The sequence below is a fragment of the Protomyctophum parallelum genome, assembly GCF_964188405.1.
Source record: "Protomyctophum parallelum genome assembly, chromosome: 1".
NCBI classification, from domain to species: domain Eukaryota; kingdom Metazoa; phylum Chordata; class Actinopteri; order Myctophiformes; family Myctophidae; genus Protomyctophum; species Protomyctophum parallelum.
In genome coordinates this window covers 61,643,540-61,656,456 of record NC_139697.1, presented here as the reverse complement: position 1 = coordinate 61,656,456, position 12,917 = coordinate 61,643,540, and the positions used below count along the sequence as shown (strand labels likewise).

At 42.7% G+C, this 12,917-nt stretch overlaps 1 protein-coding gene across 3 annotated transcripts in view; it reads right to left on the bottom strand.

Moving 5' to 3' along the window:
* Positions 1 to 2,083: 2,083 nt before the first annotated feature.
* Positions 2,084 to 12,917, bottom strand: part of LOC310860657 (unconventional myosin-XVIIIa-like) — a 73,046-nt gene continuing 62,212 nt past the window's right edge. For all 3 annotated transcript variants that reach the window (XM_083767731.1, XM_083767732.1, XM_083767733.1), the window contains 6 exons: positions 12,483 to 12,668; positions 12,244 to 12,383; positions 11,538 to 11,582; positions 5,702 to 5,824; positions 3,615 to 5,043; positions 2,084 to 2,221 (listed from right to left, as the gene is read on the bottom strand). In XM_083767731.1, the coding sequence (XP_083623857.1) occupies positions 3,630 to 5,043; positions 5,702 to 5,824; positions 11,538 to 11,582; positions 12,244 to 12,383; positions 12,483 to 12,668 (1,908 nt within the window). In that variant the 3' untranslated portion in view covers positions 2,084 to 2,221; positions 3,615 to 3,629. The remainder of the gene's footprint in view (positions 2,222 to 3,614; positions 5,044 to 5,701; positions 5,825 to 11,537; positions 11,583 to 12,243; positions 12,384 to 12,482; positions 12,669 to 12,917) is intronic.

The following is a 12,917-nucleotide window of genomic DNA, read 5'->3' as shown; positions in this document are numbered from 1 at the left end:
CTCCAATACAGATGTAGTCAAACAAATCTCTATATTCTGAAGCTTTCACATCAATATTAGTGTTCCACATTAATATTCATGTGCTAAGCAAAGGAAGAAATGACAAAATAAGAGACAATATGTAGATAAGCTTCTGAGAAGATATGCAAATAGCCACACTTGAAGCTTATTTCCTTCCGCTGCACATGAGCAGACAGTGGTGCACACATGCTATGCACCTCCATTTTCTAACCCTTACCTAGACATCATTTACATATAATTTTAAATTCATAAGGTCACAATAGTCTAAGGATATCATTATCATCCAGTAAGGCCAGATATAAATATACCGTCAGCTCATAAATATTTGGAGAGTAACACAAACGTTTGATGTTTTGGCTTCATATTCTTCATACTTTGCATCTGAAATATATAAAGTTATGATTATGACTCAGAGATGATGCTGTCAGTTATAATTTGAGGGAGCTTTTCATTTGTATTTGTCAGTACGATGCACGAATAAATACGTTTGAGTTAGAAAGCCTGCCTAAACCTTTTCTTCTGAATTCTAGGGGAAATGATTGCTAAAGTTGATAACTTAGAGCTTTGTTTTCCAACCAAGTGTAATCCACACCTGAATTCTCTTATGGATAAAACTGCAACGCAAAAATGCAGGAAAGAAATGTTGACAGGAAGAAATGAGACAGTGGATGGCATATTTCTAGAATTTATACAGTTATATACTATAGAGAAGAATGGCTGTTTTACTGATCATACCTTGATCTGTAAAGAATATTTGGCACCTGGAAATGGCAGTACAATTGTGGCAAAAACGTATGGCCTTCCTCATATTGTGTTATTTCTCCTTTGAAGAAGATACAACCAAAACATTAAACAAAGTTTGTCCAAATACTAACCTAATACTAACCTGCAAACAAATTCCCTTGATGACGAAAAAAATAATCACAGATGGCATCAAGCAGTTGACATGGACTCCACATGTATATATAACTACATATAACTTAAAGCCTAAAATCTCACAGAATATCTCTCTTAACATAACATAATTTCATCAGAATATAGTTTACATGATCAGGTTTCATCCCATAGCTTAAATCCTATGTATGAAATATATATTAATTACAAATCACTCAATTCCCTTTCACTTGGAATTTACTGGACAGTATTTCAGTGATGGATAGTTGTATTTATTTTTTATATTAAAAAAACATTAGCACTTGGCAAGAAAAAAGTTGTAATGTCTTTCAAATGACAGATCTCTCATTTTGGAACAACTCTGCACATGTAAGCATATGCAAAGATTATTAATGGGGGGGGGTGAGTCCGTTAATTCTTCTTCATTAATGTGGAGAAGATAAGAGCAGATCTTAATAGCTGGTCAGCTCTTCTTGAGGAAGTACAGCAGAGTGGGTTTATCTAAATCCTCTTGGCACAGCTATCTGAATAGTCCTCAAACATCAGCGCCGAGAAGAGCTTAAATTAGACTGAAAAGCAGTTTTATGGAATAAAGCAGTAGCGAGAATGTTCTTTTGATTGCTCTTAACATTATGCCAATGTTGCTTAACATTATTGAGCTGTAGTACTTTATAATGTATTAAATATATTTTTAAAAACAAGAACAACAAATATATCCATGAAAACAATATTACTCACTTATGTTAAAACATCCCAAAGTAAACTTTCAACCTCTTCCATGAGCGTAGTGGGCCTTCTTTGCTCGTTGAGATGAATGGAAGTGGTTTTAAGAGTAAAGGTCCTTTCAGACGGATAGTGGGTGACGCAGGCGCTGTCGCCTGGATCAACAACGGCTCTGCTCCAGGTCTGCACAAAGAGGGGCGCGGAACACGTAGCGTAAAAAGAAAGAAGCTCAACACAATCCAGGTCTAGTCAGCTACCGGCGCGTGCACAAAACAAACACGCGAGCGACAATTTCACGTGGACCGTGCCCACGAAAATACGCTTGCGCTGTATACTGTATAAAAAATAACGACCTCTCATTGCAAATGAATTACTAGGCACGTCAGTCGCTGCCCGTCTGGAAGGACCTTTAGACATGGAACTGTGTGTCCTTGTTGGTGCCATGAACCTGGATTACGCTGAGGTCTCTGCCAGTCTGCCCTCACTGTCACTCTGCACCAGGGTCTGCCTGATGGAATCTCTCCCTCCCTCATCCTCCTCTTCAGATCTGGAAACATTGAGATGTCTCCGGTAGACTGGAGGACTAAAAAAACGCACGCACGCGTGCACACACACACACACACACACACACACACACACACACACACACACACACACACACACACACACATGTTTATCTTTTTCCTCAAACACACTACATTGATGTCACAAATGAAACAAACGGCATTCACCAGCGGTCGAAGCTTGAGTGTTACAACTGCAGCAACAGAAATGCTCAATACCGTACCCCCTTAATAATCAATTCAAGTGCTGAGTTTGTTCAGAGAAGCCAAAATCCACTACTGTACCAAAATTTTAACATTTAAATTCAGACATTTAACAACCGTGAATGCTTTCAAGTTTGTGCGGCAAGTTGTATTTTTCTGTTTCTATTTATAAACTTTTAGTATGTGATCAGGGGCTATGCATGCCTGTGGTGTTAATCGGTCAAAAATCCATGGATGCCAATAATACACGATTAGTTTCAATTAAATGCTTAACACCAAATTAATAGGCATCTGAGTCATGGACCTTGTACATTAATCAAACAGCAATTAGAGTTCAATCATTGCAAGAACTGCATCACACCTCCAAAATAAAACGGATAATTTATCCATTTGGAACTCAAATAATGTATAAATGGAACCAAATGGACCTGTGTGTGTCCATTTTTTATTCCATTAGTAAAGTCTCAGAGTTCAATTAAAACTGAGGATTTGACAGTGTCTTGGCAATACTGTAAGTGTAAATAAAACTGATTTGATTTGTGCATTGCTGACATTTCTAACACTGTCCAAAACAACTTGCAGAGATGGACTCTGCCAAAACAGGCAAGCTAAAGAAACAGAAGCCAAGAATGACTATCAAATAACACTTCACAACAAAAATAGCATGTCTACTGAGGCTTATTCTTCAGTAGTGTACTATCATCTGTCTCTTGTAGCTCAGAATATGCAAGGTGAAACTGAAGACTGAATATCTGCATAGTGTTTGAAATGTTAATTTTCTCATTTCCCAAAATGATGGATAATGCCTTTCAAGTGAGCAATGTTTCTTCAAGTTGTATTTGATTTGAAAAGAAGACTGCAGTCAGCAAAAAAGAAAGAAATAAAAAAATAAAAAAAATAAAACAATACTCGCAATAACCTAAAAGCAATATACTATACAGGTATATTGAAGTTTTAAAAAACTCATTAAAATTCTAACTTTAAAAAAACAATAGTGAGGTATTACAATTTTTCAGCAGTAAGAACTATGCTGGCATCCACATCAATAATAATGTAGTATAGATGCAGCATCAAATAATATAGACCATGCCCTTTAAATGCGACACACAGGTTTAGTGTGTTAGAGTGGTGGAAAACAAATCACACGCCAGTTGATTAGAACAGTTCCAGGCCACACTCCTTTTGGGTTAGAATCACAGCAATCATCACCTTCTGGTGTTGGTTTTAATCATCGCTGTCAGGCTTATAGAGGTACTTCATCACCAAGTTGTCCACTTTCTTCTGCTTCTTGTTGCTGTCCTTTTTACTGGATGGCCCGATGTCATCGTCTGAGGCGGGAGAGAGCCGCGGCGGGCCCTTCTTCACGCTGTTGGAGCTGCGGTAGGAGACGGTGGAGTCTGAGGAGGAGTCGGATGACGACGAGGAAGAATCTTCAGACTCACTCTTCTTCTTCTTCTTCTTCGACCCCTTCCTGGACTTCTTGCCCTTCTTGCTCCTCGTGCTCCTCCGGCTGTGGCGGTCGTCCGAGGAAGAGCTGTCGGACTCTGAGCTCTTCTTCTTCCTGCTCTTGTGGCCGCGGGAGCTGCTGGTGCTGAAGCTGCTGGCAGAGCGAGTGCCATGGTCCACCGCTGAGCCTGAAGCGGAGCGGCTCAGACTGGATGAGCTGAAGGCCGGACCGTCGTCGTCCCCGCCCCGCAGGCTGCGCATGCCCTTCCTGCTGTCCTCGCCTGCATCGCCCTTCTTTTCGCCGTCCTGCTCCTCCTCCTCCGCGTCAGAGTCCTCAAGTTTGCTGCGTTTGAACTTGATCGGCTTGAAGCTCAGCACCTCGTTGATGGCAGCTTCCAGGTCTGGATCCAGGTAGTTGCGGTGAGTGATCGATTTATCGGAGGATTCCGGCGGATTGTCATCCGAGGTCCGCGTCTGGACTGGGTTGGAGAGGCTACGGTTGAGGGAGCGCGGGCTGAAAGAGGAAGGACCCCCCTCGCTGAAGGCCATGCTCACAGAATCGCCGTCGTCATCGTCTAGGCGAAGGCCAAACTCACTGAGCCCCGTGCTACGGGCCAGGGACATTCGGGAGCTGCTGCGCCTGTCGTCCTTCCAGGAGGTACTGCGACGCACCGATCCAGGGCTGCCGCGGCTCACGCTGCTGATGATGGACTTGTTGTCGTCATCAAGGTCGAGCCTGGTGGACATCCTGGTGGACATCCTGCTGGGCACCACAGAGGACACCATCGAGTCCTTATCGAATTCTGGACTGCTGCGGGACGTCCAGCGACAGTCCATGCCCTTCCTGGCTCTGCTGGTGGCCTCAGAGTACGCCATGGAGATGACGGAGCCCCTGTCGTCCGGGTCATCCTGGGTCTTCTTCCTGTCCTCTTGGAGCTCCCCGGGCTTGGCCTTGGCCTTGCGGACAGATGGGTGGTGCGGCGCGTCCGGCTGCTCCTTGAGAGTGTTGAATAGGTAGCTCTCGTCTCCCGTTCCCCCTATGGAGTCTTTGAGGTTGGACCGCTTCCTGTAGCTAAGGGAACTCATTGCTGACACTGGCCGGCTCTGCTCCACCTCTTTCCCCTCTTTGCTCCCTTCGTTAATCTTCTCCTTACCCTCTTTCGTGTCCTTGGCATCTACATTGGCCGCATATCTTGTGGGTTCACGGAGGGGAAAGCGAGACAGGCAGAGACCACACAATGAGAGACAGGGAAAGGATCAAGAGATAAGCTTTCAATAACTTTCAGAGGAGAAATGATGAGTCGATTTTTGAGCACATTTTCCCAGCAAAACCACAACGCTGTTTTTGATTGAATCTAGTGTGGGATGTGAAGTGGCTGGGATTTAAAGTCACCGTGTCATTACAATATTACAGTACAACAAGGGCTGAATTTGTCCTTGGAATCAGCATAGAACTGGGACAGTTACAGTAGCCGTACAAATTTGCTCAGGCTATAGCCAGTATGTATAAAATAAGTGAGGTAATCAGCCAATGGGAGCATCCATCCCGTCTGTAGCGTCGGGGGCCATTTAGCAGACGTGCCAACTGGCCACGGGCCACTTCAATAAATCTGACAGCAGCTGCCTCTATGCCTGCCATCTTATGTCATTAGAGAGATGACCGCGAGAGAACAAGTTGACACCTAATCATACGAAATACTCCCTGCCCTCTGTTGCACGTACTGCCCTAGGTAATCCTGTGCGTTCTTAGGCTATATAAGACAGGAAATGAGGATGACTCTCTCTGTACGGCCACAGGGATGTGCGGCGGTTCATCATTATGAGAGGCCCCCGCAGGTGACAGCACTAACCTGGCGCTCTTCAGGCTCCCCTCATCTGACAAGGTTTTGGCAGAGCCCTTGTTCTTCGACAGCCAAGACTTAACTCCATCGACGCGGTCCTCCACTTCTGAGTCCGTCTCCGTCTCGTCCCCGCTGCACGGAAACGAATTCAGTTACACATTTCATTTAAGAAAAGAGCAGCTTTTCTGCGAGTCCCACATGCAGCAGTTGATGTGTTTCATGCATACTGTATGTGACAAAGAACGCTAACCACCTAACCATTCTCAAGTTATTTTGTTCTCTCTCTCTCTTGCTCACTCTCTCTCTCTCCCCCCCTCTCTCTCTCTGGCACACACACACACACACATAGACATACTGTATACACTCAAACCTGCAAACAAATAAAAAAAAAATATTGACGAAAGAGAACAAAATCATAGACACACACACACACACGCACACACACACAAGAGTGCTCACACAATACCCTGCCACGCATCACTGCAGGCAGGGTAATCATCTTTTGGTTGAGTGTGATACACAAACAAACATCAGGTTATCAACTGTTGTGCGCTGACTTGAACCCAGTATTGAAATGTCCAAGATGCTTTGTGCGTGACAATCGTGGCCGAGCAGAACGCCATGCAGATGCTCTGAGCAGAATGTAAATGAAGCTCTTAACACATTCTGAACGGGCACCCATTTTGGTGTTGGCATCATGTTATGCTTTAGCTATTGAAAAATAGCAGATCTACAAGCTCATATCGCGCCACCGAGTGGCGCGATACGAGCTTGTAGGTCTGCTATTTTTGAATAATCGAAGAACGACTGACATTTTTAGAATCTGATCTCAGGTCAAGAATGGGTTCATCAGACCAGTGTGTGTCCAGTGGAAACCTCGTATGAATCTGATCTCAGGTCAGAATGGGTTAACAGCTAATTAACTTGGCTGGGTCTGAGCGGCTGGCTGGGCTATGCGTGGCATGTGGCCCATTGCTGGGGATTATTATTGGGGCAGCGCCAATGAGGCGACCCTCTAGACCCGGTCTTGACAATAACATGCAGTGTGCAAAGACCCGGGGACATCGTTGAGAAAGCATAATGGAATCGCGCCTGCAAAAGGTCAATTCCCCTTCATCTGCATCCGCTCCGAGGTGAACAACCGCTGAATTATGCATCGCATTGTCTGAGGACATCAACGCGGAAGGAATGGAAGAAGTAATCTATGGGTGCTGACCTCTGTTGGAGTATATGTCACCTCCAGTGTTGTTATTACTCAAGCTACTTGTCCAACTGCTTTAGCTTACGGATGTGTAAAAGTGATGCGTAGCCTTAATTCATGTGGCGTTACGAAGGGAATGATTCATACATTCAAACCACTTGAGCACCTTGGGGGGAGGACATAGCATTCTGATCTATTTTGTCAGATTGAGACACTTTAATTGAAATGTTGTATGAGATGTTTGCACTGGTTTGCATATTAGTCCGGCAGCCGACAGGATTCTTTTGTTTAAAGCGGGAAATTTGGTATATAGTCTTTTTTATTGGCCTAAAATATTGTCTATATACATACATTCATGAATCCACTTGCTGAAATAATATGGCACTTTGTTCCATAACAAAGACTTCAACTTAAGTTGAAGTCGTTCTCTTATTTTGCACAGAGAATGTTTACATTTGGAAAGCCTTGTTGCATTTATGAATGCATCCAGTGCGGCATCACAATACAATTAGGCATATTGTGTTAATTCCACAGCAGGAGATTATGTGATCCTTGTGACGTTGTTACATGACGTTGGTTTTGGTGAAAAAAGCCTGCACATCACATATCGTCCAGAAAGCCAATATCAGACATCCTGTTACTCTTGGACCAACTAATGTATTCCATTCTTTGAAAAATGGTGTAAAAGTGTTGTCAGAAGCAAATGCAGCAGCATTCCTATGTGGAGTCTGAAATTGCAGCCAGACACTGAGCTACATAATACACAAATATACACAACTTGCATATCATTGTGCCATTCCATCCCAGCCACGGAGTCTCCGAGGAGAGGAACGTCTCCTTTGTCACTGTGTGATGTGTCACGCACTCAATCATGTTTACATAGAGTACAAAGTGTTCATTCTCTCCTGCTCTTTGGGTGGTTTGCCTGAAAACCGCAAGTTATTTAAATGGAGGGATGCATAGATACAGAGAGAACAAGACAAAAGCCTGATTTATTCTTGGTCATACAACGGCATCACAGGCCAAAATTTAAATATAGCCAATCTAGTATAAGCTCAGAAGCCTCTTCCACAGAGATTCCTAGTCAAGATGAATGTGGAGTCTTTATGTCAAAGATGGCATTGTTATGGGCATTTGCTTTGGTTTTTTAATCACTCTTTGGCTTTGTCATTGTTAGCCTAACAATCAGCGATAAGTGACAACGTCAACCTGCATCTTGGAAATCTTCTTTCTTTGTCTCTCCCTCTGTCACACGCCTGTGTGTGTGTGTGTGTGTGTGTGTGTGTGTGTGTGTGTGTGTGTGTGTGTGTGTGTGTGTGTGTGTGTGTGTGTGTGTGTGTGTGTGTGTGTGTGTGTGTGTGCGCACACACACACACACAAATAGGTATCTTGCAATTGAGTATTTTGTAAATGGTGTCACAAACGGTTTGTCCTTGGCCTCACACCATTAGATAGCCAGCCCTGGTTCTCTCAGATACAAACGAGATCATTTTGCATCGGACATTAACCTTCTCACAGTCTGCCTCAACTGGTTGTAAATCTTTGTCACAAACACTGTAGCCTACGTATACACTGCATCAAGTTCTTATGCTTTCTTCTAGGGTTGTCCCGATCGGATCGGGTGATTGGAAATCGGCTCCGATCACATGATTTTCAAAAGATCAGAATCGGGGAGAAAAGATCGGATTTTTTATTGTCTAATAATGTAAATCTCAAAGAAAGATGTATAAGCAATGTGTTGTGTTTATGCTAGTTGTTTTCCTTCTGGTCCCAGTCAGAGATCATCAAACAAAGACTAGTCACGCACTCAGAGGCGTGAAAGACACCTATTATGAAAACAAAGGAAATGCGACCCCCGCTATGCATGATGGAATAGCTGTCTGTAGTATACTCTCTGAATGAGAGAGATAATCTTTAAGGGTTTTAACTTGACCTCAGTTCTATAAGCTGTAGAACTGTATTCACTCTATATAACCAATCATTATTTTGATATGATTCCATGCTTTCAAGAAGAAAGTCATTCTAATAAAAGTATAGTCACATTTTGCCTTTCAATAATTGAAAGTCAACACAACAGACTACACTAGAGTGACATCATACATTAGGATATTTGCTATTGTGATACGGCATAAGTGTTCGGAAGATCGGATCGGGAAAGATTGGTATCGGTATGTCTCAAAAGCAAATGATCGGAATCGGATCGGGAGCAAAACATTATTATATGCTTTAGCTATTGAAAAATAGCAGATCTACAAGCTCATATCGCGCCACCGAGTGGCGCGATACGAGCTTGTAGGTCTGCTATTTTTTGAAAAATCGAAGAGCGACTAACATTTCTAGAATCTGATCTCAGGTCAGAATGGGTTAATCAGACCAGTGTGTGTCCATGTGGAAACCTCGTATGAATCTGATCTCGGGTCAGAATGGGTTAAATGCCAACCCCAAATTCATGTGGAGCTTTGCAAATGTGTGCGGATTAAATACTCACTGGCAAAAACATGTATTCATGTTGTGTCTACTGTATATGCAACACTCTATTGACTAATAAATGGACTAAGATGGCCATGAGCAATTTGTGTGCTGTATGACAAGCATCACCTACTGTAGTACGAGAAGGACTCATTGCTCAGGTCAGTATTACTCCTTATCTTATCAAGCACACCTTTATATTGAGGTGATAATTCCAAAATGCAAACCACATACACATTACTCACACACAGACTGCAAACCATAATGCACATTACTCATACACTGACTGAGAAACCTACTCTTCCAATATTGCGCTCCTCCACATTGCTGCTACTGCATTAAGTTAAAAGGAGGAACTACTTTTCATCGTTTTTTCATCACACTTAATGTAAAGTCGCACTTAATGTAAAGTGCACTGTATTGCATTTTAACGTATTCAATGTACTACAGTGTATAAATAACGCCTGATTGACTGGCTGATTTAACAAAATGTATAATTATGTATAAGGCACATGTTGATTCATTTCTCTTCTTCCCGAGTTGCACCGTACGTGGCGGAGGCAGAGCATTGCATCTGATGCACATGACTTGTCTGATGAAAAATGAATAGCAAATGAGCATTGAGTCAGAATGACGGGGGTGTCGTGGGTTAATTCTGAATCAGTGCACATGGCATTGTAAAACAGGAAATAATGAAAGGGCACTGCGTGTCTGCCACGTTAATGTCCTGATCTGACTTTTAATTATAAAATGAGACACTATTGTGATTGCTGCACAAAAGCAGAAGGGGGAATGTAGTTCTAGTCACCACCAAGAATAATGCTATTGTTTAGAAACAAACAGCATTCACAATCAAGGAGAAACCTTGTTCATTGTACATTGTTTTCCTTGAACCTACTGTATTATGTTCAAGTCCCTGTTGTGATACAAAATCAATGCATGACTCGCAGAACAATGTGCAACAATGTTTCCATGCGTGCAAGTTGATACCTGAGAGATACTTGGCTTAATTCGCCAACTATCTAATTTGGGCTTTAATTGTAGGCCTACTGCGGAATTTTGTAGGCCTACTGTCTCATAATATTGTGTGGCTGTTGCAAAGCACATAACAACTGGTTCCTATCTAACTGAGTTAAGCTAAAGGGCTCTATGGATGCTATATGGATCAAGCTGTCAGACCGCAATTTTGTATGTAATGTGTAGTCGAAAACTTCAAGTACATTGTACACCACCATCTTAGGTGTAATTTGCCACGGTGATAATCTATATCATGGACATTCAGATGGTATGGCTGAGAGAACAGGTTACCATTATGCAGACATAATATCAGTTGAACTGATATTGAGATGTACTGTATTTTGTTGACAATAGTTTACCACATATTAAAGCTATTACAAGAATAGCACTTACATTATGACCAGTGTGTTAATAGGACAATTTAGTTGTATTATTATTAGTAGTAGTAGTATTGACATTAATTGGCCAACTACTGCATGAGTTCTACAGCCAGCAATTGTCCATAAGTAACCAGCATTGACCCTGGCGGGGCTATTTTGGGCATGTCTAAAGGCCTCTTCAGACGGGGAGCGACTGATTCAATGTTCAATCAGAGGTGTGCATTTCTCAGTGAAGGTCGCTGATCTAGAAGCTCACACTGCACCGCAATGTGAGGCATTGTAACATTGGTCTGGGTGCAATTTACCAATGACTCTATATGAAGGCAACATGCTTATTATTCCATGATAACTTGATAGAAATATTTCAAATAATTATGCCTAGTTTAACTGCTTGTAAAATGAAAAGGACAACCAATATATCATGCAAACTTCACACAAAGGGGTTAGTGGTATAGGTGATTGCATAACCACAAAATGGTATAGAAGATGTAATTTAATAATAGTGCATTCTGTAAGGGTTGACAGTGGTAAATATTTAAGGAGACAATGATGCAGTATCCAAGTGTGTTGTATGTTGGCATCTGCAAAATTATGTCAAGTTAGGTCTTCCATATTACGGTATTCAGATAATGTGTCCTTTTATTTTAAACATACCGTAATTCCACTATGCAGCTCTCACCACAGTAGGAATAATGCATCATTCTCTCATGTCAGTCGATGGAAAAAGCGGAAAAAGCCACGATAACGACAAACAAAAGTCATGCATCTTCATTCTCACGTTTTGTTCTTTCGTTTCTGATATTTGGTCACCATGTCTTGTAAGCTGGCCGAAGTGTGTGACGTAAATGCGAAAAGAGGAAGAGACACAGAAAAAAACAGGTTGAGACACATGAACAACAGTATTGTGAGAGAGAGCTCGACTAGACCAAATAAATTGGTGCATTCCACTGTGAAGCACTGAGTCAGTAAATCAATTCATCCCGTTGCTGCCTTCGTTCGCAAATGCAGCAAGGGAGTGTAATGTCTCCCTTTCGGAGCTTTATATTACTGGGGTGTTTACCTCCACAGTGAAAATCTCAAACTTCTCACAAAGAAGCAGTGACTCCCGACTGGGGAAAACCCACAAATAGACAAAAGATCGGGAGCAGGAGACTGAATTAAAACAGGGGTGAAGGAGTGTGTGGGGAACAGAGAGAAGAAGAAGAGAAAATGACAGGGAGACAGAGAGAGCAGAAACAGAAGAGGGAGAGTGAAGCAGAAACAGACGAGGGAGAGTGAAGCAGATAATTGCAGAGGGGAAAAAACTGAGAAAGGGCTGAAGAAGGCAAGATTGACAGCCGGTCCGAATAATGAGCAGTGGGCAATCGACCAACCTTCTCGCAACTTACAAAGTGAAAGAGGTCTGTAGCTCTGATGCCAGAGTAGGCATTGTGCAATACAAACAAGATGCTGTATTCCTATGGAGAAAACAGGGGAGGGTCTACCTGTCAACTAGCTCATCGTTGTCGTCGCTCTCCATCTCGTCCTCGATGGCGGCCTGCAGGTCACCAATCCTCTTGAAGGCCAACTTAAGGTCCACCTGTAAGCTCTGATTGGCTGCCTCCAGGCTCTCAATGTCCATTTCCTGGTGAGTGGGTTTGAGATGTTAATTACCACTTCCATTAGAAATCAATCAATAAAAGAACATTAGAATGGATCTCGCCATGGTTTTACGAGCAGTCACCAGTTCATGTTTCTTGCGGCTAGCCTCGGTCTCCTTCTTGCTCAGCTCTCCCATCTCCTCTTTGATGTCCCTCATCTGCCTCTGCATGCGTTTGTTCTGCTCTTTCTCTCGGTTCTCTGCAGTGCTATACTGGTTCCTCTCCTCCGTTAACTTCTCCAGGTTCTCCTTGAGACGGCCCGCCAGGCTCTTGAGGAACAACCAACCAAGCAGAACCAGTTTATAGAATTCTATCTCTACGACCACATGGATTACCACGGTGAAAAAGAACAGGTGTTTTGTTTTAGTTTAGCTTAACCAGTTTAACCCTAGCATCCCTATTATAGGCATCAGGGCATGTCATAATAGGCGAACATTCGGCAAAACTAGGTGCATACTAGGTGAAAATAGCTCACACCGCGAGCCTTTACATCAGCAAAGATATTAATAGGTATAGGG